This window comes from Cygnus atratus, chromosome 2, assembly GCF_013377495.2.
Source record: "Cygnus atratus isolate AKBS03 ecotype Queensland, Australia chromosome 2, CAtr_DNAZoo_HiC_assembly, whole genome shotgun sequence".
In the NCBI taxonomy this organism is placed as follows: domain Eukaryota; kingdom Metazoa; phylum Chordata; class Aves; order Anseriformes; family Anatidae; genus Cygnus; species Cygnus atratus.
The window spans coordinates 160,331,301-160,356,241 of record NC_066363.1 but is presented as its reverse complement, the minus strand read 5'-3'; the positions used below and the strand labels follow the sequence as shown (position 1 = coordinate 160,356,241).

The following is a 24,941-nucleotide window of genomic DNA, read 5'->3' as shown; positions in this document are numbered from 1 at the left end:
CCATGTCTTTTAATTGATGTTTGCAGTCTGTTGAAGGGGGAGAAATACAAGGGTTATTTTGTTCAGTGAATAAGATTATGGTAATTTTTTTTTCTTACAGAAAGCAATGTTCCAAGAGATGCTATTGCTGCAACATCGTTAAGCTGTCATCAGGCAGCATTAGGAATGCAGTAAGCTTTAAAACTGTTTTCCTGGTTTAATGCTGATTTTTAATACCTTCTTCTTATTTAACTCCTAAATTCTTATAAGAAGTCTCTGTCCCTGAAACTTTACTTCACCTTTGATAAGTGATTGCTATTCCAGAACTTTGGGATGGTGGTTACAGTGGGGATTCAGGCACTAAACTGCAAGATACGAGTACCATTGCCATTGATAGCATATCCATTTTATCTTTTAGTACCTAAACACCAAAGTCTAGTTAAATGAAAAAATAGTAACAGGTTCGCTTCTGCTATGCAGTGTGCACATTTAAATCTGGTAATACTAGGGAGCTGGGAATGCAGCTCACTGGGAAGCCCTGGTTTATATTCATAAAATAGGCATTTCCCATCTATCTCAGGTACAGACAGAAATAGTAAACGGCAATGACAGGGTTGTATAGGCAGCACCCTGCACAATGTGTTGGCTCTTGTGAGTTTAAGATGCCAGTTCTCATTCACTGAAAAGTCAGCCTAATGCTTATTTCAGGGTTGTGAGTTCCACTAAAAGCCTAGCACCTATCAATTTGATGGTACAATGCAACATCTAAGACCCTCTGTGAACCTAGTCTTAGACTGACAAGTGATGGGCTGTAACACTAACTTTTTATCCTTAAAATAGCTTTTGTTATTACCAAGTGAATTAGTTATTCTGCAACATTTGTATATACCCCACAACAGCTGGTAATCAACTTACCCCTAAAAGAGATGAGTCATTCTAGTTCTAGTCAGGAACATACTTTTACACTGAAAACACCATGCTGAGCAAGATAAAATTCTAACAGTCTAAACAAATGAAGGAAAATTCTAAAATGTTCATGTAATCTGTCATTACAGAAAAAACTACATTTCCAACATGTCTGTTACAGAATGATACTAGAGAAGGTAGGTTTGTGAAAGGCTGGCGAAGCAAGAGATTATATGAATTACACAAAATAGGGCTAGCATATATCACATATAGGATATATGACTATGAAGAGGGTAGAGTAGGATTAATATCTGAATCACTGGAGAGAGAACCATTGTCTTGATCACTTCAGCAGGAACCTATCTGTGACTGGATCTGATTCAATACTAAAATGAAATAAGCATACATACAGTATCAGTTTATGAATTTGTGCCTGTGTAACTGATTACAGTTTGTATCTGAAATAGTATATATATATAGAACGTGGAATAAGATCCAGGTCAGCTTTTTTTCCAGATTTGGTTGGTTCTTCTCTCCCTATTTTTTACACGGAAGTTTATTTTTAGGTTGAATTTCTCATGTTAAAATGATAAATTCTTTTGTTTCTTGCAAATTTCTCCATACCATATATAGTAGTATGGAAATTGGCTTATTTTCTTTCAGATCAGCATCTTCATTTCCCAAGATTTTCAACAAACCGTAAAACTATCATTAATTGTTACAGATATGCAAATTATATAAAGCCTGCTACCATTGGAGCTGGCATCCTAAAAAAAAATCTCAAGTTTTAAAGACCCTACTGAAGTTACCTTCAGGAACTGTTGCAGCCTTCTGCTTCCGTCTGTCAGCCACATACCTGAACAGGTTTTCTGAGCTTGCAGCCAACACCGCAAGTGGTTAGTCATGAAACCAAAGCTTATGGAAACAAGAAATTCAGAAGTCTAGTTCCATAGAATCATTAAGGTTGGAAAAGATGTCCAAGATCATCTGGTCCAACCATATCCCCACCACTGATATCACCCACTAGACCATGTCCCACCTTTCCCTAAACACCCCCAGGGACGGTGACTCCACCACCTCCCTGGGCAACCCGTCCCAATACCTGACTACTCTTTCTGAGAAGAAATGTCTCCTAATTTCAAACCTGAACCTCCCCTGGCACAACTTGAGGCCATTCCCTCTAGGCCTATCGCTGGTTATCTGCAAGAAGAGGCTGAGTCCCAGCTCCCCACCACTTCCTTTCAGGCAGTTGCAGAGAGCAATAAGGTCTCCCCTGAGCCTCCTCTTCTCCAGACTAAAGAATCCCAGTTCCCTCAGTTGCTCCTCACAGGATTTGTGTTCCAGACCCTTCACCAGCTTCGTAGCCCTTCTCTGGACACGCTCCAGGGCCTCGATGTCCTTCTTGCAGTGAGGGGCCCAAAACTGAACCCAGCACTCGAGGTGCGGCCTCATCAGAGCTGAGTACAGGGGAACGATCACCTCCCTGGTCCTGCTGGCTACACTGTTCCTGATACAAGCCAGGATGCCGTTGGCCTCCTTGGCCACCTGGACACACTGCTGGCTTGTGTTCAGGTGAGCGTCGACCAACACCCCCAGGTCCTTTTCCTCTGCACAGCTTTCCAGCCACTCTGCCCCAAGCCTGTAGTGTTGCATGGGGTTGGTGTGACCAAAGTGCAGGAATCCGCACATAGCCACGTTGAACCTCATCCCACTGCCCTCTGCCCATGTACACGTCGAAAGAAGAAATTAGCCTAAGAAAGCTCAATAGGAAATCCTATGGAAGGGGGATGGAATACTGACTTACAAATGCTCTTTCACGGTTCCTATTTACTTTTTTTGTAGCTTTCATAAGCATGTACTCTTATACCTACATACTTAGAAACACCAGGATATCTGAGGCAAGATTATCTGGCCTGAATCACTTGTGTTTTAAGCAGACTACAAGGGATACCAGCTATCAATTTTTTCATTGCGCCTCTGGGGTTCTTTTTGATTGGTTACAATGAACAGTTGCTGTGGGATTTTAGGTTAAGTTGCTGTTATTAGTTTAATTTTCCACATTTGAAATACTTTGAACATATGTCTATTTTGTACTTGTTTGTACAAACAAAAACAAATAAAAAACAGTTTGGCAATCCTGAGGAATGCCAAGAAGAGGCAGTCCAAGTTAAGAAAAAAAAAAACTTTATGTTCAATGGTTTCTTGGCCTCTGTCTCTACCTTCGATCTTGCAAGACAGTATAACACAACAGCATGAACCTACAGATTAATCTGGACTGTGTCTAATACTGCATGCTTAAGCTTGCTACCAAAGTCATACAAGAAAGTTATGTGATAACACACTTCTGAGCTTGAACATTCCATCAGGATTGCCAAACTGGGAAGATGTGCTAACAAATGACCCTCCCCCTCCTCCTCTAATGAATTGGAGTTACACAGTCAGGTAAGTTACTGCTTGACTAAAACAGCATTTTACAGGCTGTAACACCCAGCTCAGCTGAAAAGCAGTTCTAAAACCATCTCTTTCTCCATTAATAAATTGTCAATTTCTTCTTTTATGGCCTTCCAGCTTCTTCTCTCAGCTCAACTTCCGATGCAATGCTTCCATTATACATAAGGAAACAAACCAATAACAAAGCACAACCAATAGGCTTGTAAAATGGTAAATATAAAAACTGGGCATGTTCTTCTGGACAAGACCATTAACCATAGGTAAAGAAAAAAAGTTGCTTATGATATTTTCTTGTCCTGTAAATCTTCAAAAAGGTGCCTCCTGTATTAGATTAGGCATTAGATTCAAAGAACCTGAAAAACAACTGTTTTTTTACATACATGTATATGTAGATTTTTCTTTCCTTGATTGAATTCAAGTATTGATTTTTCTATTTTTTGAATTTACTGAAAGTGGAATTATTTTTTCATCTACTGAAAACATTCCCTGAGCCTGATAGAAAGAGACTCTACTTTATTTCCATGGTTTAAGCACGTTGGCAATTTAATAACTTTATTTTAAACATACTGCAATAAAGTTGCCTGTTACCACATGACTTTACTGGGCAAATTGTGCCATAGGAGTCATAGAAACATATTTCCATTCACTACCCCCAAAGAACATTGCCTATGGTATTATAGCCATCATAAATGTGTTACTTCCTCATTTGGCTTTGACAGTCAGTGATTATATGGTATTAAATAGTATTTCTATGATCATTTTTTGGTCTTGAAGGTCCCCAGGATTTTGGGCATGAATTTTCCCATCTTCTTATCTTTGGCATCTGTGTCATACTCCTCTTCGCTCTGACTTGTATGTTCATCCTTTTTGCAGAAAACCTCAAATCTACTGTAGACTCTCTTCTCCTTCCGCATATTCTCCATTTTTTTCAGAAGGGTATCTCTATCTTCTGATGGTTGCCGCTGAAGATTTCGTTTTTGGCTTCCAAAACTCTCTGACCTATGGATGTTACAGCTTTTCTCCTTCTCACCTTTCCTTTCCAAGCTTGTAGTTGACTTAGAAAGATCAGGATTACTAGTGGATGGTAGTTGCTTGGCGAGTTCAGCTCTGTTCTTCTGACTGTTTGCAGATATTTGTTCCAAAATCACCTTGGTATCATCACGGAGATTGCTGCTGTACAGGATATTAGCTGTGGATGAAGGAAATCTCCCCTGTGTTGGTTGGCTGCTTTTGGGAGGAAGTGGTGTTGCAAATTTATGGGTTTTTTCTTCCTCCATCATTTCCTGACAGTCCCCTATGGAAGATCTTTTGAGCCCCACAGGCTGTTTGTCAGATTTTCCACTCTCAGAAGTGGGTTCTTCCTCCAATTTCTTATCACCTTTTGGGTTCAAAAGCTGCTTCAACCGTAGTGATCCTTTTCTTAAAAATTCAATTGGATTTTGTTCCTGTTTTGAACAGTCTTCCTCTGATTTATTGAGAGAGCTGTCAGATCCTTGACTTTTAGATAAGTTTTCAAGAGCTGATGCAGTACTTGTCCTAACTTGTGGTTTCTTCAGTTCTGTACTGACTAATTTTTGAGTATCTTCTTTGAATGTCACTCTTTCCTTCTTTTCTGGAAGAGTCAATTTCTGAGTGTCTCCTACAAATATAAGACTCTCCTTCTCTGGAAGAGTGGGTTTATTCTCTATTGGGTAAAACCGAGATGATAATTTGTCCACCTTAGTGCTAATATGTGCTAGGGGATCTTTATTCAATGTGTCAACAAGCTGGGGGGTTGATGAAGCCATTCCAAATGATCTGTCAGCCTCTCCATGCACTTTGTAAGTACTGCAGGAGTCTTTGGAGTCTAGTACCCTACTCTCCAGAATCTTATATTGCACAGATTTGGTACATTTCTTCTCTGTGTTCTGTGATTCTTCTTGGAGAAAACTGGAAACAGCTTTGGTGTGAGTGACTGTAGCTCGCTCTGTGTCTTTGCCCACAGCTTTGTACTTCTCTAAAAGTTCTGCCACTTTAGATGAGGTGGCTGTCTTTATAGTTTCATTATCTTTTGTCAGTTCACTGGACATTTGTTCTTTTTGGATCATCTGAACCTTTTCTATTGTTGTGTTAGGCTGATCTAACTTGGCAGCACTAAAAATCAGAGAAGACCTCAGTCTTGAGCTCCTCTGGATCAAAGGATTTATTCTGGACCTAAAGGCATCTTGTTTCATTATAGGGGTTTCTTCACCTACTCTATCAGGATCTGCAAATTCTTTGGCACTGTCAACTCCCAGTGACTTGCTATTAAAAGACATAGGGGATTTGAATGCTGAGATGAGGTCAGTGGAGTGCTTTGTGAGGGTATCCCCAAGAACATCATTATATGCTTCTGATTCCATAGGCATTGGGAGACCTTCTTCTGGTTCTGACTGATATGCACTAAGGTATGACGAAATCCTCCAGTTACGTAAACCTGTTCTATTTTCCTGGGTGTTCTTGTCCTGATCTTGGTCCTCATCTTTGTCTTGTAGGAACAGGCGCTGTTCCAGGCTTTGTTTCTGTGTAGGAGAAGTTTGGCAAATAAATTTCTGTCCTATATTCTGCCTTCTTAACATCATTCCCATTGGGCCATTGCCTGCAGGGTTCAGCTGATCAGAGCCATGTCTCACTTCCCTGGAAGAATTTGAAGGTACATAATCCAGCCTTAAGGGGAAACCCTCCTGTGGAAAACTGGATTCAAGTTCAGGGTATCTGGGTCCCTCTCCATAGGAAAGAGGTCCTCCCTCTTCCAGTTCATTGAATCCTGGCCTACCACCTCGGATTCTCTCAAAAAGTCCCTGAGGTCTGCCAGAAAGATGGGGATGGTCAAACTGATACTGGTAGAACTGATCCTTCTGAAAATGACTAGACTGGATTTTAAATTCATCCATATTGTTCATGAACATCTGCCTGGCATACTGTTTAGAAGAAGCAAAATTTTCATATGTTCCTTCTGCAAAACTGTGTCTCTTAAAAGCATCTAACTCTAACTGCTTGGAACGGAGAAAACCCCTGACAGGATCCATTTGAGCATTCTCCATTTCTACCTTTTTATACATTCGCATGGCTGACCCCTCCACAGTATGGCGCAACATGTCATCCCGCCTGAAATTTGACAGGAAGTACCTGTCTGGATCAACTCTGTCCATAAAGGAGGGAAAAAGATTGTCATCCCTCTGGAACATCAGGGGTGCTTTTTTTGGAAAGAAGGGCATGTTATTGCCAAAGGGAGTCATGGCAAATGGGTTCTCTGCCTTTGCCAAGACATTGGCTGGAGGAACAAGAGGTTCTGACTGTGCAAACAAAATTCGGAATTCTTCATCAAAGCTGGCCACTAGCTCTCCCTGGAAGATGTGTGCAATGCTTCTGTGAATCTTCTCAAAAGACCACATAAAACTACAAAGAGAAACAGAAGTAAAAATAGTGTTAGCATCAAGTAACTCAGCTGTACTACTTCACATTAAACCATAAGCTTGTCTGAAAAAAATTCTCCTGATACTATGTACTGCTCAGGCAGCCATTCATTACACACTATTGTTCCCAGCCTCTGTAGTTATAAATTTATTGGGCATCACAGCTTGGAAGAGGATTTTATCAGGCAATAAGTGACTTCTGTTCTAAAAAAAAAAGCAATTATCACTAACAACAGCAAGACAGCTGATGATAAGCCATACCAGTGATGTGAAGCAGATGTTATTGCAAATACTTTTTTTTTTTTTTTAACATCTAAAATTTTGTGCCCATCTTTAAAAAGGACAAAGGGATGAACTATGGAACTACATCCAGTCACCCTTACCTCAGTCAGAGGGAAGATTGTTGTCATGGTTTTGGCTGGGATAAAGCTCATTTTCCTCAGAGAGGCTTCTATGATGCTGTGTTTTGGGTTTTTGATGAAAATAGTGGTGATAACACATTGATGTTTTTAGTTGTTGCAAAATACCGCTTTCACTTAGTCAAGGATTTTTCTATTTATGCTGCCCTGCCAGTGAGGAGGCTGGGGGTGCACAAGAAGCTGGGAGAGGACACAGGACAGCTGACCCAAACTGACCAAAGATACCATACCGTATGATGTCACGCTCAGCAATAAAAGCTGGGAGAAAGAAGGAGGTAAGGGGAGACATTTTGAGTGATGGCATTTGTGATGAGCCCTGCTTTCACTGAAGTGACTGAACATCTGCCTGCCTATAGGAAGTAGTGAATTAATTAAGTAGTGATCAGATTGCTCAAAGCTCCATTGAACCTGGCCTTGAGCACTTCCAGGGATGAGGCATCCACAGCTTCTCTAGGCAACCTCTCCCAGTGTCTCAATATCCTTATCATGAAAAATTTCTTCCTTAAATCCAATTGAAGTCTATCATCATTCATTTTAAAACCATTGCCCCTTGTAATGTCATTACAGGCCCTGGCAAAAAGTCTTTCTCCATCTTTTTTATGAGCCCCGCCTTAAGCTCATCAGCCAACAACCCCAGGCCCTTCTTCTCAGGACTGCTCTCAATCCAGTCATGGCCCAGCCTGTATTTGTGTTTGGGATTGCCCTGACCCAGTTACAGGACCTTGCACTTGGCCTTGTAGAATTCCAAGAGGTTCACACAGGCCAACTCTCAAGCCTGTCAAGGTCCTCAATAGTGGCCTCAACAATATGGTTTAATTTTTGGTTAGCCCTGAAGTGGTCAGGCAGTTGAACTAGATGAGCTTCTTTGAAGGTCCCTTCCAACTCAACTCTTCTATTCTATTCTATTCTGTTCTGTTCTGTTCTGTTCTAATTTACTCTGAGACTGAATTACAAATGGTTTCTAATTTCAGCATAATAAAGGTTTACAACTGCCTTCCTATATGACGCTATTTGAGGAGGTTTTTGAGGCTGTGGTAGGGCAATATTAACAGACTAAAGTAAATTTTGGTTATGAGCAAAGATGTAACATAGGTTTCCCTCTAAGAACAGGAAATGGGATACAGTAACATACAACTCTTGATTGATATACTTGGGTATAACATGATTATAGTCAAGTCATTAATAAAGAAGACATGGGTAATTCCATTAAAGTAACTTCTCTTGAAATGTAAAGGCATACTCCTTGGTCTCTTTAACCGTTCTGCTTTGGAATGAGTTGTTGGGTTAGGATTGATTTGTTGGTTCGGATGGCTTTTTTTGTTGACACTTTTTTTTTGAGGCAGGTTTAAAAATTCCTCATTTGGAAGTGCTGAAACACTGCTTTACCCAGCAAACAGCCTATTACTCACTGAGGTTGAGATATAACATTGCAGGGATTCTCACCTGTAGTTGCCGCTCAGCACCACCATGCAGTCCACCAAGAGGAATTTCTCTTTCACATGACCTTTGAAAGACATCCCTGTGCGGCAGTAGTAGGTTGGGCCAGAAACTGTCCTCACCCTTAGGAACTGGAAACCAGACAAGGCACTGACTCAGTTGCAGGCTGTTACTTCACTCCCCCAGTCCCTCTTTCTTCCCCTTGCTCTTTTAATGTCCCTCCTGCCACCATGGTTATACTTCAGCACTAGCAATTCTGTCTGCATACACAGTGGATAAACAACCCTCTTTATCACTGTGTCCTCAGCCTTCAGTCCTGTATTGTTGTGCCAGCTCTCCTGGTTCCTCTTATATTTCTCTAGCCTCTGGCCCAGCTTTCCTCTTTCTCAGGTCTTTACTGTAATGACAGCACAGTGTCCTAGGACATACCCTCCTCAGGATGGGAATTGGCGGGGGGGAGGGGTCTTTGGTTTTCTCACCTCTACGTAGTTAAGATTGACTCTGCATTTAGCAGCTGTATCAAGGAAAAGCTGAGAATTCATTTCATCAAGCAAGATGTACACGGGCACTCTGCGAGCAGCAGCATCCAACACCTCAAACAGCAGATCCACATCAGTGAAAATGTCCATCACTATGGCTACCACCTAGGAAAAGAATGCAAGAAAGTCTTCAGAGATCTGTGTATGCCTATGGCCTGCCTGTTCATGTCCCCCAGCCCTCACATTCCAATGCTGCACTGCTGCAATGGCTCCATTTCAACTTCCTATTTAAACACTGTGGGCTCCAGAATTGGAAACAGAATTATCTGATGTACATATTGTGTATATGAAGGTGTGAGGTGAGGGTAAAACCTCACTGCAACTGATCATTCCCTTACTCGTTAATCCCATGATCACAGCAGGCATTTTCTGGCACCAGAACCACATTGGAAGGATCTATTGGGCTGCTTGGCCACTAACTCCTCATTCCCTCAAACACATAAGTCATTTTTAAATAACTACCTCACCAATTATTCAGTCACTTTATAGCTACCTCTAAATGCTGTTAGATGGGAAGTAGCTTCAAAAAACAAGTAGCTTTAGAAAGCTACTAGTAGCTTTTCTAGCAGATTTTAATAGCTGCTTTTCTAGAAGCTTTAGAAAACAAGACATATGAGGAGTGCCTGAGGGAGCTGGTGCTATTTAGTCTTGAGAAAAGGATGCTGAAGGGAGACTTCATTGCTCTATACTACTACTTGAAAGGAAGTTGCAGCGAGGAGGGTGTTGGTTTCTTTTTCTGAGATGACAAGTGATATGAAGCGAGGCAATGGCCTCAAGCTGTGCCATGGGAGGTTTAGATTGGATACAGGAAGTATTTCCTCATGGAAAGAGTGGTTGGGCATTGGAACAGGCTGCCCAGGGAGGTGGTGGAGTCCCCATCCCTGAAGGTATTTAAGAGACATGCAGATGTGGTTTCGCAGTGGACTTAGTATTAGGTGGCTCATTGGACTTGATGATCTTACGGGTCTTTTCCCCATAAATGACTAAATGACTCTATGACTCTATGATTCAAAGCTCTGTAGGATCTCCCGGTACTTCCCAACTCTTATCAATGGATATAAATACCTGATGGGAAGGAGTAAGGAAGGCAGAGTCAAACTCTTCTCAGTGATAGCCAGTGAAAGGACAAGACACATTGGACACAAATTGAAATATAGGAAATTCCAGTTACAGATAAGAAAAAACTCTTTCACTGTAAGGGTGATTGAAGACTGCAACAGGTTACCCAGACAGATAGTGGAGTCTCCACCCTTGGAGATACTCAAGGACACATCCTAAGTAACTTTCTCTAATTCACCCTGCTTTGAGCAGAGGAGATGGACTAGATGATCTCCAGAGGTCACTTTCCAACCTCAGCTACTGTGATTCTGTGAACTCTTATCATGCTTTAGTATGGCCTTCCACACTTTTCCATGAGTCCAGAGAGCAAAGACTAGCTTTGATGCAGTAAATGGTAGTTTTAGAATCATCTTTCCCCTCTGTCAGTCCTCGGAGCAAAGTTAAGGAAATTAGCAGTGGATCTGATGCATCCTTTCGCACACATACGATCTTTATCTCTGCTCTAGTTGGACTGTTTCATGTCTCACCTGTTGAGCTGCTCGAATCATTCTGCGAGCCTCCTCCTTAATGCTGGGATTGTCTGGGGGTGGCGGTTGCACAAGGGTCGTCACTTCTGTTCCCCTGAACCCAAAGACCATTGGCCAGCCTAGGTCAAGCTCAGGAACAGCAAGGTCTGAGTTCATAGGCCAGTATGTCCCAGAGGATCCATCCATGTCATTGTCACCTGTGGTGTCTGTGCTACCTTCCTGATTGGCATACTGGGGTTTCTGGAGATTCTGTATGATGTGATCCACCTCTGAGTTGCAAAGAAAATCAGGGGCTGCTTCCTCTGCCAGGAAGCGTTCGTAACTTTCTTTGCCCTCTTCAGTAAGGACATCCAGAGCTAAGCGGTAATACTCCTTGTAATGTGGGGGAAGGTAGTTAGGGTCAAGGGGATTGTCCCCCTGTGAGGAGCTTTGAGATCGACGAGCCATGAGGGGAGGGAGAGCTGTAAGGAAAAAAAGCCAACAATGAGAACAGCAGTCAGGCCAGGAGTTTCAGTCCAGTGACACACCAATCCTCATAAATGGTGAAGGTTGAGGGGTCATGATGACAAAATCAAAAGAGAAGAGAATGAAAGTGCAGAGTAATGTTGGAGATAGTTCATTCATAATCAATAAACACCCTAAATTAGGCAAATTACTTTAACATGGTTAAACGTAACATGAGCAAAGTAAGGAACAAATCAATTAGGGCATCACAGCAATGAACAAAGATGATGCGTATAACAGAATGCCCAGCTTTCTCTTTCAGGCTGCTGATAGCTAAGCTTAAACGTGTCTTTTGTTTTAAACCTACCTTTTTTTTTTCTCTGAAGAGCAATGCTGCTTGTTATTATCTGAACTCCACTGAAACTCATTTCCAAATGCTATTAAGATGCTATTGTGTGCAATATGGTAGTAAATGCAAATGCACATGCATGCCTACAAATGCACCCATTGAACCCTTAGAAATTATGTGTTATAATCACCTCAGTATATGAATAGAAGCAAGAGTTTAAGGGGAATGCAGGCAGGTATAAGGATTTCTTACTGTTGTAGCATGGTCAGAAGTCAGACAAGGCCTCAAGATATCCATGAAGAAATGAAAACAAGTGATATGATTGCTTCTTCAATCTCCTGATGGAAAAATCTGGGATTTTGGGAAAATCTGAGCTGAAGGGGCTAATATCCAATATTTGACAAATACTTGCCTGTAGGGAACCCATTACTTGACACTCAAGACAAACCAGTGATTTTAACCAGTTTTTGGAAGAAAGGCTTGTCATGGCACAAATATAACTCACATAATAACAACCAACTGATCTGCAAAGAGCTCCAAAGCTCTTTGGCTTTTGACCCTCAATTAATGCCAATGCTCAGACACACTTTTTCTGCTCCATCACTGATACACCAACAGAAGCTTCCTCAAAGTCAAAAAAAAAAAAAGAAAATGACAGTCCTAGACCTAGACCAAGTTGCTTTAATAGGGACTGTGAGTACAGAGGGTGAAAGTGGCTCCTATTGCCATTACCATTCAACAGAGATGATACTTCCCAAAACAGAAAGGATTGCCATTGATGTGGGAGGAAGGAAAATGACTTCAGGCCCATACTATCACTTTCATTAATCACTTTAAGAGAAAACCTACAATAGTTTTGAGATAAAGCCTGGGAGGACTTCCCCGTCCGAGTACCTGCAGAACACAGATCAGTGAATACCACAAGTTACTCCTACCTCAGACTGTAATTCCTGGTAGAGCTGCGTGATACAACAGGAAAGAATATGGTCTTACAGACTGAATCTAGCAAGTACCTGTGTAAACTACTCCAACAGATAATCGTCTTTACAGTCTACACTCTAGCTATTTGTAATCTGAAATACCCAGCTTTATCTTCCCAGTCTAATTCTCATTTTGTCTTTTTTTCTCTTAGAATAAAAAGCAGACTACTATATACCTCCATTTTGGTGTGCTCATGTCAGCTATGTACTAGCTCTTAATTATTTTAAAAGTGTCTTTAGCTCTTCATTTTAAGGAAATGTTCCCAGAGTTAAATTCATTCTTGGACTTTCCCTTGTTTAACATTCTTCCTGAAACAGACCACAACATTGAAGCAATGAAATAATTAATACTTCAAATAGCAGCATCCTCATTTTTCTTCTCTTAGCTGACATTATCCACTTTTGTCGTACAAAATTCTTAGTCACAGCATTCCACTGGAATTTAATGCTTAGACTCCATGCCCCATGGAGTTCCACAGCTCCACAGGGGTCCCAAGGGCTATGCTGTAGTCCATGCTGTTCAACATATTCAGAAACAATCCATAAAGGGGATGAATAGGCATGCAGATGACAAACTCCTAATAATGCTAGCTTGCTCAGAACAGTGACAGCCAACTGCAAAAACTAAAAGAAAGACGAAGCAGAAGAACCTCATCGTACTGACTGGACAATAAAAATGGCAAAAGAGAATATAACGCTGATAAATGCAAAGTGACAAAATAACCTTAATTTTATATTTTATTGATTAATATATCAATACTGTTATAAATCAAGATGACAAGGATAAACCTTTAAAGGAAAAGTGTCAGCTAATACTAAGCATTGTTTAATAAAGAATACAGATTCAGAGGAACTTACAACCTGAACAGGTTGCAAATATGAGTCTCATTCCTCCCATCTCAAAAAGGCTATTATAAATGTTAACTATGATTCTTTAGCCTAGACAAAAGGTCTACAAAATATGAGAAGGGACAGCTGTCTATTTCCTACTCCACTACAAGAACTAAAAGGGCTTCAACTGAAACTAGCAGGGAATGGGTTCAAATTGAACACCAGGAAAGCTTTTGCTCAATTGTTCTTACTCTGTGGAACTCCTTCCCACAGAATGTTTTAGATATCAAAATTTTACCAGTGTTCAAAAAACAATTAACATCTCAATGGAAAAGAAGAAAATCCTTTGAAGACCATTAACTATAAAGATACTGCTATGGATCTACTCTGACTGACTACTCTGGAGTATTGCTACTCTTCTCTATGCATCTGTGCTTGACATGCTTGGCAAGAAAATACTAGATGTACACATGCCAGTGCTTCCCCTCTTATTTTGACTCTTTTGTTGTTGCCATCATCACTGCACCCTAGGATGCAGAACTCTGTTTTCACTTCAACACAGCATCCAGCTGTATTGACATGCACACAGCCCATATGAGTCTACTTAAACATGTGATTCATATTCTGTAGCAACAAACATTTCACCACGTTGTTCAGTTTCTGATTGCTGACAAAGACCAAGTATCTCTGAGTCAAGAACTAATCACTGAAAAGCAGTCTTAGAAAGGCCTTTTCCCAACTGCATGAAAAAATACCCACTTAAGACTAAACTGTAGAATAAAAAAAACAGTTGGACCCATCCCCATGCAAATCACGAGCCACTGGTATTATCTCCTCTGTCTCTCATAAACTGTGGGTGTGTAAGTTGTCATTTCCCACCAGCAAAGTAAGCCTCACTGGTGAGGTATGTGTGTACCACGGAGTCTCTGTGTGAAGCTCAAGCGGATAAGTGTTGCTGAACCTGGACTGACTTAATGCAGAGCCTGCCTGGATACGTATGTGCATCATTTCTGGAGCAGGAAGCACAAGGCACATTGTGCAGGGTAACAAATAACCAGGTTGGGATGGACTTATGCAGGTACAGCTGGGCTTGTAAGCATGGCTTCAGCACCACTGCTGCAGTAGGTGAGCTGGTAGTGATGGGGCTGAGGAGATGGTGATGGCAGCAGGAGACGGTGCTGGTGCCTGTGGTTAAGGGGAATTCAGCAGAGCAGCTGTGGCTGTGGCCTTGGCAGGAGAGAAAGAGTACAGGAAGTTGGATACAAAAAGATGAGGAAAATTGCCAGTTTTCTTTAAGTGGACATATTGGTCGGCTCCAAGGTTTGCTTGTCCCTTGTACCTCTGACAGTGGGCAACACTAAGTGCCCAAGGAAGCATATATGGGCACGACAGACATATGATACTGTGCCAGAACACTCTTCCACTATCCAACAATTTGTGGCTGGAAAGGTAGGTCAGGAAACAAACGGAAGGGTAAGTAGGGTCGTTTTTACAATAGGGGAAGTCACGTTCCCTAAGGATTTGTGGTAGTCAAATGTATTCATGAACAAGCAAGAATGTACCAGTGAAAAAATACTTTTGATGAAAAAGAAAACCCATCCTCACGCTTTTCTTTAAGCCATTGGCCACAGGGAGAAAACAAACACAGCTGGAGGAACTCCTGGTATGACTGAATATAGCGATCACAGGTGAGGTGGGAGAGCCAGTCCCAGGAGGGTCAGTGGTCTGTTAGAGGCATTCAGAAGGGGACTCGAGTTTCTCATGTAACAGGGAAAGACATCTGCACTCGGCCGTGCTGGCACGCTAAAAACAGCCTCTTAGGAGGGCGTTGCCTCCGCCCATCCGTGTCGGAGGCTATCATTTCGCTGCGTGTGCATTAAGGAGTGTCGGCCTCGGCTGTGAACGCACAGGGTGTCTGCTAAGCCGGGCTCTGTGCAGGCTGGGCAGCGGGTGTGGTGTGGCCGGAGGGCAGGCAGGGAGCAGGTTTGTCAACACCCAGCCTCGGACACGTGTTGGGCCATCAGCTTTCCTGCTGCCAGCCCAGACTATCTCCCACCCAGCGCCATGTTGAGGAGACTCCAGCCCCCGGAGGATCGCCACTGAGACCGGCGCTGGCCGCAGCGCGCCAAGGCCGGGCCTGCCAGGCCCCAGCAGAGCACCCCGGGCACAGCTCGGGGAGGCGGGGCCAGGACGGTTTCCGACGTCACCTTTACCTGAGAAAACAGACCCCGAAGGCCGGAGCAAACACCTGAACTGGATTAGACCAAACACCGGAGCGTGAACAGTCCTGTGGCTGAGTAACAAGGCTAGAAAATCTGCACCGTCACCCTCTTTGGCTAGCAAGGCGAGAACTGAGGGAGATGCTGTGTCTTATTTCAGCCAGCTCCTTCCGCTTAGAAGTTAACGCTGAGAAAGCACCACTAAATTCCACTTGGAGAGAACTTGCAGCCTGCTGAGTGTGCCATTCCTGTGTTTGCCCAGGCAAAGCTCTAATCATTACCCCTCCTCATTTCCTACAGGTACTTTTAATCTCTTCCCAAATACATGCACAAATCTGAGAACCATGAAATAAAACCCAGAAATTATGTCTGCCACTATAAACATAAGTACCTCTGAGCTGCAAGGATAGAAGAACAAGTCCCTCACAAGCGGGAACAATAAATTTAAGCATAGCTATGGTGTTTGACCATTATGCTGTTCCCAAGGAAAGGCAGAAAAGCTGAAAAGCAGTATCTTTTTTCCCCCCAAGGATTCCGTAGATTATGCAGAGCCTGAGTGTGAGGAAATTTCAGATTTGGCTCACTTTTCAAGTATGGCTGCCATGTATTCTGATTTCCCTGAACAGATCCTCTTTTTTTCCTCTCCCCTCCCCCTCCCCCTCCCCCTCCCCCTCCCCCTCCCCCTCCCCCTCCCCCTCCCCCTCCCCTCCCCTCCCCTCCCCTCCCCTCCCCTCCCCTCCCCTCTCCTCTCCTCTCCTCTCCTCTCCTCTCCTCTCCTCATGAAGTTCAGGAAGGTTCTGAACATTTCCTATTTCTATCTGGATTGTCTGACAAGTGGTTTGCAGCAGCAGCTGTAACTGGGCAGCCTGCTATATAGAGGGAGGGTTCATAGATAAACGCTACATTACTTCACAGAAGCCCAGTGCCCCCAGGTAGTGCCAGACTAATAGCGCTAGCGCTGCACAGAAAGTTGTGCACATGCAATGTGGCTGATACACTTGGGACACTTTTACAGCTGCATGGGTAGTACACGTAAGCAGAGCAGCAATTTCAGCTACCTGTACACACTTTGCTTGCTGTGCATGCAGTGGAGTATTTCTCTTCACAGAATCGTAGATAGATCTGTTTTGAAACAGCTTACACAATACCTAAGCAGGAGTTTATTTAAAAAGTCTCCTAAATATTCTGCAACACTTAAAAATAACTTACTGAATGGGATTCTGGAGTGTGAAAGCAGTAGGGCAGTTCCTGGGAAGGCATTCAGAAAGATAGGATTCTGTTGCATGAGTGATGCAATTGCTGGTATATCAGAAGTGGAACAAGTCTCTGCACCTAATGTTTGTGCAAGATGGAAAACTGAGTCTAACGATATAGATTTAGTTCATGGGGAATATATACAGTCTCAAGAGCAACTGGTTGTGTATACATCTGTAAAGATTACTGCAGCTTTTGGATCCAGCCAAAAATTGAAGAGGTTGAAATTTCTGCACAAAAGCAGAAAAAGCTTCAGCAAATCAAGATCTCTGTATCTGTTGCATCAAAAACATAGGAAACTGATTTCCTGGCCCAAAAGGACACTACACAGGCATTTCTGTTCATGTGAGAAGAGAGGTGTGTGATAATATACAGTTATATTCTATATGGCATTTTTCCTTAAGGCTGCTAATCTAAAGTGCTTTCTAGTTAGTAGCTGTAAGCATTTATGTGGCTACAAAAATGTTTAAATGGGTAAGGTGATGTGCTGTGCTTTGTATGTTTTTGAATGCTGCAGAATTGGCTGTCATTCTTCAATTCCCTGTTCTGTGGCAACAACATAATATGTTGATGAATTCTCAGCTTGCATGAATGATGTTGCTTTTTCTCTACCTGTATCATTGATATGGTGTATTTGCACTACACCATTTTTAAGCCCCAAAAAGTATGGGTAGTTTCTGTGAAGAAATCTCCCAGGAACACTCAGCAATGGCATCATCCCAATAACCTCCCTTTGGCTTCTCACATGATGCTATCTACAATGAACATATCCCATGCTGTATATGGCAAAAGATGCACAAAATGACTGTTACTCTTTCAGTAGTCTTTAAAACTACTTTCCTGTCAGGGTAAGCAGGAGGAAAGAAGTTAGCTGCAACTTTAAATGTCATTATCTTTTGTCATATGGTAAACATGAGCTGATCTCAAATCAGTGAATAAGTAAAAGTTTACAAAAGTCATTTAGGTAGCTCCTGGGCAGAAACACTGCTAGGAATGGTAATTCACTATGGTACAGCAAAGTCACCAGAGCTTTTGGATTCCATGCAATTGCAATCTTAGCAAGCATACTCCTGTTACAGTCCATCTTGCAGAATTTCTCCAGGCCCTTATAAAATTTTAGTTAATGTATTAGTGTTTTTTTTCTTAAAGTTACAACTCCTGGGAATAGCTATACGAAACTTGCAGAACTCTGAGATACTGTTTCAAATTTGGTGTGGTTAAGCTGCCATCTCCAAAACTGTCTCTAGTTTTAGGTCAAATAAGCCAGCATTTGATGAGCAATTCCCCTACAAATTAGCAGAAATTATTACATACCATTTATGGCTAATGCTGGTTTCCCACAGTACAGTTTCCTATAGTGTATATATATATATATACACTATCTCTTTACAAAATAAAAGGATACTAAGAACTAAGATACTTCAAAGCATCCAGAGGAAGGCAACAAAGCTGGTAAAAGGGCTGGAATGCATGTCCTTTGAGGACACTTGGGTTGTCTAGTCTGGAGAAAAGAATGTTAAGAGGCGACCTCATTGCTCTCTGCAGCTTCCTGAGGAGCTGAAATGGAGAGGGAGGTGTTGGTACTTCTCCCTGGTAACCAATGATAAAATGTGAGGGAATGGCACAAAGCTGTGTCAAGGGAGGTTCAGACTGGACATTAGGAAAAATTTCTTTACTGTGAGGGATGTAGAACACTGGAACAGGCTTTCACGCAAAGTGGATGATGCCCCATGCCTGTCTGTATTCAGGAGGCATTTAGACGATGCCCTCAGAAATACGCTCTAACTTTGGTTAGCCCTGAAGTGGTCAGGCAGTTGGACTAGATGGTCTCTGTAGGTCCCTTGCAATTGTTCCTAATGATATGTTTTAACTTTGGATTGGCCCTGAAGTATTCTGAAATGGATTTGATCTTTGCAGGTCCCTTGCAACTATTCTATTCTATTCTATTCTACTCTACTCTACTCTACTCTACTCTAATTATCCTATCCTATCCTATCCTAGCCTATCCTATCCTATCCTATCCTCATTCCATTCCATTCCATTCCATTCCTGTTCTTCTGTTCTATGTTAACTAGTTTTGATCCATTCAAACTGTTAGTTATCACAGCGTAATGCTGCGCAGTAATGTTGTTCAGTATCAATTCACATGCCACAGAGATGATTAGAGATATTACTAAATATGCAGTATTACCTCGTTATTGTTTGACTCCAGAACTGGGTATTTCGTTATTTATTTTGTAGGGCATTCAGGACCTAGAATGCCAGGAGGGGCAGCTAACAACAAGCAGTTCCTCATTCTATCTTAAATCTGTGGCAGTTATCATGTAGGAGTTCTGGAAAGAAAAAAATAAAGGAAGTATTTAGCAGAAGAAGCAAAATCAGGGACAGAGCTCTATGAAATGGACAGCCCATCTGGGCCCTTACTTCCTTAGAACTCATTGTCAAAGGCTCTCATTAAAGTTAGATGGCTACTCTTTGCTTTTATGCCTTTATTCCTTTAATGGGAATTCACTGGCTACCTTGTCAAATTTCCTGAATCCATAGTACTGGAAGATTAGGGCACACATTATTTATTAGTATTCTTGCATGATGGCTGGATTTTCCCAGAAGATTATGGTAACATCTAAAACAAAAGAGGAACACCAAGAAGTGGATTGTCCTGTTGCTTGATCTTCAGCTGCAAATCTCTTTACAGCAGCTTCTTTTACCCCAGAAAAAAAAAAAAAGACACCATATATTTGGAAATCTGAACTACTGTAACTGCCGAAGAAACTGAGTCACAAACTGAAAATATACCAAATGTATATGGAAACCTGTAACTACTGTTATTAGAGAACTTTACTTATTTATGTGTTTATTTATTCAATTACATTAGGAATTTCACTTTATTCAATTTGCTAGCCACTGTTTAAAAAATTTAATGACACAAATTGTGGGGAATCTAGTGAAAAATTAAGATGCTAAAAAAAATAATTATGTGGTACCACCATGATGTTCTTGAGAGTATTTATAGAGGGTAACGTGATGTTCTGTATTGGAGTTATAGTTCAGGAACTGAATTGTGTATGTTTACAGGAGAAGAGCTCATATAAATCAGTTACTCCAGCTTCCGAAGTTGTGAGCAGCCATGTGACAAACAATCAGTTCAAGAAGAGCCACTGACCATCCTTTCTTTGATTCATATGATAAGTACTGAAAAAAGTTAAGATCCTTAGTACCGAAGCCACAAAGCCATAAAACCTGCAATGTACTATCAGAAGGGAACTGGAAAGATCAAGCACGCCACCAAAGTCCTTCACACCTTCAGCAGCTGCAATTTTATCTGGAAAAATATCTCAGGAAGCATACTGCCCCTACATTGTACAAGAAAGCAAAGGGCCCCTCTTAAGGGGGACCCCTCCGTATGACCTGGGAGAAAATTTCAGCAAAAATTTCAGCAAATATTTTGAACTTGATTTTATGAGCAGAACACATCAGTATGGGACGTGAGAAGTTATTTCAAGCCATTAAACATGCTGGCATATGCCACCAATTAATTTCCTGTGTAATCCCTGTTGTCTTAGAAAAACCCAAGCCATATTAGGTAGCAAGGGGAAAAGTTCAAACTTCTTCCCGGTATGCAGTCCTTAAGCATTGGATAAACTGAATATAAATAAAGTACAAACTATAACCAGGGGAGCAATTCAGGGGTCTACATACAGCTGTTTAATGTCACTCTGGATGCCCTAAGGTACCTTGCCTGGCTTCCATCTGCTGGTCAAGAAGGGTGCGAGTCTCTCACAGGGCTTGTGCCACATCTGCCATGTTTCAGATACCTTAAAGCACCTAAAAAGGCACTAAACATCTAAGTTTAGGAAAAAGGATTGCTCCCCAACAGTCAGATTTGTTAACTAAATGCCAGTGTATAAAATGTCCACATGCAAAATAATTGCTTTGTAATCCCCTACATAAAATGGAATAAAATGGAATGAGTATGGGATGAGATTCATCTCTTAATACAAACACATTTGGTCAAGTCTTCTCTTAATCTTTCTCCTAGACACATGTCCTGGTTTCAGTTAGGACAGATTAACTGTGTCCTAACTGAAACCAGGACAACACATTAAAAATCAGTCTTCCAAAATTTCACTTCTCAGTCTTCAGTTTTTAACTCCAAAATTACCTTTATCCTGTCATATACATAGGGTTGTTGTGAATGGAGTTAAATACAGTTCATGGCCAGTCACAAGTGGCGTTCCCTGGGGCTCAGTACTTGGTTTTGTTTAATATTTTTATCCATGATATTGATAAGAGGATTGAGTGCACCCTCAGTAAGTTGGCAGACGACACCAAGTTGAGTGGGATTGTTGATTTGCTTGAGAATAAGAAGGCTCTGAAGAGGGATCTGGACAAGCTAGATTGATGGGCCGCATCTGCCTGTATGGCATTCAACAAGGCTAAATGCCGTGAGCTGCACTTGGGTCAGAACAACCCCATGCAGCAGTACAGGCCTGGGGAAACCTGTCTGGAAAAGGCCCTGGGGGTGCTGTTCGACAGGCGGCTGAACTTGAGCTGGCAGTGTGCGCAGGTGGCCAAGAAGGCCAACGCCATCCTGGCCTGCATCACAACTAGTGTGGCCAGCAGGACAAGGGAAGTGACGGCCCTCTGTACTCAGCTCTGGTGAGACAGCACCTCGAGTACTGTGTTTGGTTTTGGGCCCCCTCAGTACACTAAGGACATTGAGTTGCTCAAGGGTGTGCAGAAAAGAGCAATGAAGCTGGTGAGGGGACTGGAAAACAAGAGGTGAGGAGCAGCTGAGGGGCCTGGGGCTGTTTGGTCTGGAGGAGGCTGAGGGGAGACCTCATCGCTCTCCACAATTGCCTGAAAGGGTGCTGCAGCGAGGAGGATGTTGGTCTCTTTTCTCAGGTGGCAAGTGAAAGCATATGAGGGTAGGTTTAAATTAGTTTTCAGGAAGAATTTCTTCATGGAAGAGGTGGTTAGGCTTTGGAACAAACTGCCCAGGGAGGTGGTAGAGTTCCCATTCCTGGAGGTACTTAAGAGACGTGGGTATGACATTAGGGGTATGGTTTAGCAGTGACTTGTAGTTTTAGGTGGATGGTTGGACTTGATGATCTTAAAGGTCTTTTCCAACCTGCTTCTGTGATTCTATACAATCCACTGTCAAGATACAGCTTGAACCTTTCAATACATTATACCAGAACCTGCCGAGCAGGTGGTTTCAGCATTTTCAGTCTTTAAACAGCTGATAAAGAAATTAGAGCAGGTTTTTCACTTTTTCAGTTATATTTTCACACATCTACAGTAGGGCAGAATGCTCTCACCTAACTTCAGGCCTCTCTACTGTAGGCATCTCCGTAAATGACTGGTGTCCATACTCCTATTACCAACCACCAAAATCTGTCAATACAGTGAAGTGAGGAATTGTCTCACACTACAGTAGACTACTACATCAAAGCTGATGAATCCTACAATCGTTGTACAACATTTTGCGAGCCCCCAAACTGTACTAATAGTTCTTCTGTACTTTGTTCATGGTCCATTATAAAATGCATCCAGGACAGCTGAACACAGTATTTTGATTGTTCTCTTACCAATGCTGTATTTAAGATAAAACTGCCTCCCTACTCCTGTTTGTACATCTGTGGCTATTGCCATGGCATTACACTTGACCCCATTGGTTATTCTGGTACTCATTAGGTTTTGAAATGGTTGTTGGGATACAATCTCCTTTTTCTAAGTACTAAATGGATTCTTAGTATGTGTAAAAACTAACTGTGATGCATCTGTTTATCAAGTGACCCAAGATGTTCTGTATACACGCCCTATTATTTTTATTGACCTCCCCAATAATCAAGTATCTAAAGGCTTTATCACAAGTGCTTTTATTTTATTGATCAAAATATTAAATAAACCCTAACACTGAAATTTTTGAAAATCTGCTAAAAGCAAACCTATCCAATGATGACTATTTTTTGAAACAAATCAATATTTTAAAGTGTGCATTTTAATTTTAAAATATCTATTGTCTAGTCAATATCATAACTGTTTTTTAATAAATTAAGAGTACATGAAGGGGGTTAGCTTAGCACTGAATATTGCCAGCCATTGAAAATCTGCCTTGAATTTTGCAACTCATCATTCCACTGTCTCATTCTACCTGTAGCTGTGGTCAGCTGTATCAAAGGAACATGAAAAGCTCTAAATACATTTATCTAGTTGCACCATGAGGAAAACTACTTGCTGATTCCTTCAGACAAGTTCTGCAATATCAGAAGTGATTATCAATTTTATTTTAATATATGCATGGAAGAGCAGTAACCATGCAGCACACAATACTATACAGAAATTCTGACTGGTAGAATCCAGCAGAGCAGAGTGGGTAGAGTAGAGAAGTACTAACACAAAGGGCAGAAAAAGAGCAAAACAATCTATCAGCTTTCACACTGTAGGCTTTTTCACACTGGTGAATACATTCCTCCCAGTAACTGTAGTTAAATTTATATATTAGATAGATTTTATTTTTAAAATACCAGATATCTGTGAGTCAACCATTTTCTTAGCAAGCTACTTCAGTGATCATTTACTTTTCCTTCTGTGACAATGCATCTCTTTTCAAAGTCAAATTAATCTTTATCTTCAGATTTTTTAATGAGCAAAACTGAAAAATTACCTATTACCAGATCTTCTGTGTCTTCAAGTAAATCACTTCTCAGCTTTCTCCATGTTAAGTTGAACTTTCTGTCTTGGTAGGGCCTGTTTACTGACCCTGAAAAATGTTTGGGGCTTTTCCTTATGAATTCTCTGAACTTTGGAAATGTAATCCATCTTTGTATCACAATACCAAAACAAGGAACAGTGTACTTCTAGTGACTTTCATCTTACACTACATTTCATGGTAAAATGACTAAATCTTCAATTCTAACCTTTATTCTGGATTTATGTGTATTGTTTTACATCTTACTACTAAAAATACATTTAACAGAATCACAGAATGGTGAGGTTGGAAGGGACCTCTGGAGATCATCTAGTCCAACCTCCCTGCTCAAGCAGGGTCACCTAGAGCACATTGCACAGGACCATGTCAAAGCAGGTTTTGAATACCTCCAGAGAAGGAGACTCTACAACCTCTCTGGGTAACCTGTTCCAGCGCTCTGTCACCCTCACAGTAAAGAATTTTTTCCTCATATTCAGATGGAACTTCCTGTGTTTCAGTTTGTGCCCATTTTTTCCTGTCCTATTGCTGGGCACCACTGAAAAGAGTCTGGCCCCAACATCTTGTCACCCTCCCTTAAGATACTTAAATACATTGATAAGATCCCCTTTCAGCTTTCTCTTCTCCAGGCTAAACAGGCCCAGCTCCCTCAGCCTTTCCTCCTAAGAGATGCTCCAGCCCCCTACGCATCTTCATAGCACTTCACTGGACTCCCTTCAAGAACTCCAGTAATCAGATTGTGATGTTGCACTTTATATATATATATATGATATTTACTGTTTCAACTTAATATATAACGATATCTACTGTTTCGACAAATTTTACGTTATCCTTGTATGTTATCAGATTATTTACTGATTACCTAAACTCCTTATCAAACTCCTGAGCAGCACTGGACAAAGACTCAATTGCTGGGAAGTCTGATAACAATGAACATTGTTAATACCTTCTCTTTAATGATCAATAGTAATAAATTACTATTTCATTATCTACCTAACACACAAAATCTGTCAACATAATGTAGGATTTTTAATCATATTTCAGAAAGTAGTTATTTAGATTATTTGAAGAAATTTGGGCTCATTATAATAAACATACACCATCACCAACCCAAACTGCATATTCACTTGAATGCCAGAGGGCATATAATTATATCATTTTTTCCCTTTGTATAAATTACCTTGCACCAGCAACACGTGGTTTCATTTGCATTATGCTGGTTAATATGCATTATGCTGGTGCTCTTTCACCTACGTTTGTTAGTTTTTTTTCCAAAGTTACCTGCACTTCTCTCTAGATTTAATAATTTCAGTGTTTATTTTCAGTAAATTTTATGAGAGATCTTATCAATGGCCTTTTGAAAGTAATGTACTTTTATCCACTGAATGATTTTAGCATATT

At 41.3% G+C, this 24,941-nt stretch overlaps 1 protein-coding gene across 2 annotated transcripts in view; it reads right to left on the bottom strand.

The window, feature by feature from the left end:
- Nucleotides 1-2,915: 2,915 nt before the first annotated feature.
- FAM83H (family with sequence similarity 83 member H) overlaps nt 2,916-24,941 on the bottom strand; it is a 31,390-nt gene continuing 9,364 nt past the window's right edge. Inside the window, exons 2-6 of one of the 2 annotated variants that reach the window (XM_035570172.1) lie at nt 19,020-19,161; nt 10,752-11,212; nt 9,106-9,270; nt 8,633-8,757; nt 2,916-6,753 (exon numbers count right to left, since the gene is read on the bottom strand). In XM_035570172.1, the coding sequence (XP_035426065.1) occupies nt 4,092-6,753; nt 8,633-8,757; nt 9,106-9,270; nt 10,752-11,198 (3,399 nt within the window). In that variant the 5' untranslated portion in view covers nt 11,199-11,212; nt 19,020-19,161 and the 3' untranslated portion in view covers nt 2,916-4,091. The remainder of the gene's footprint in view (nt 6,754-8,632; nt 8,758-9,105; nt 9,271-10,751; nt 11,213-19,019; nt 19,162-24,941) is intronic. The other variant, XM_035570171.1, reaches the window with a different exon arrangement.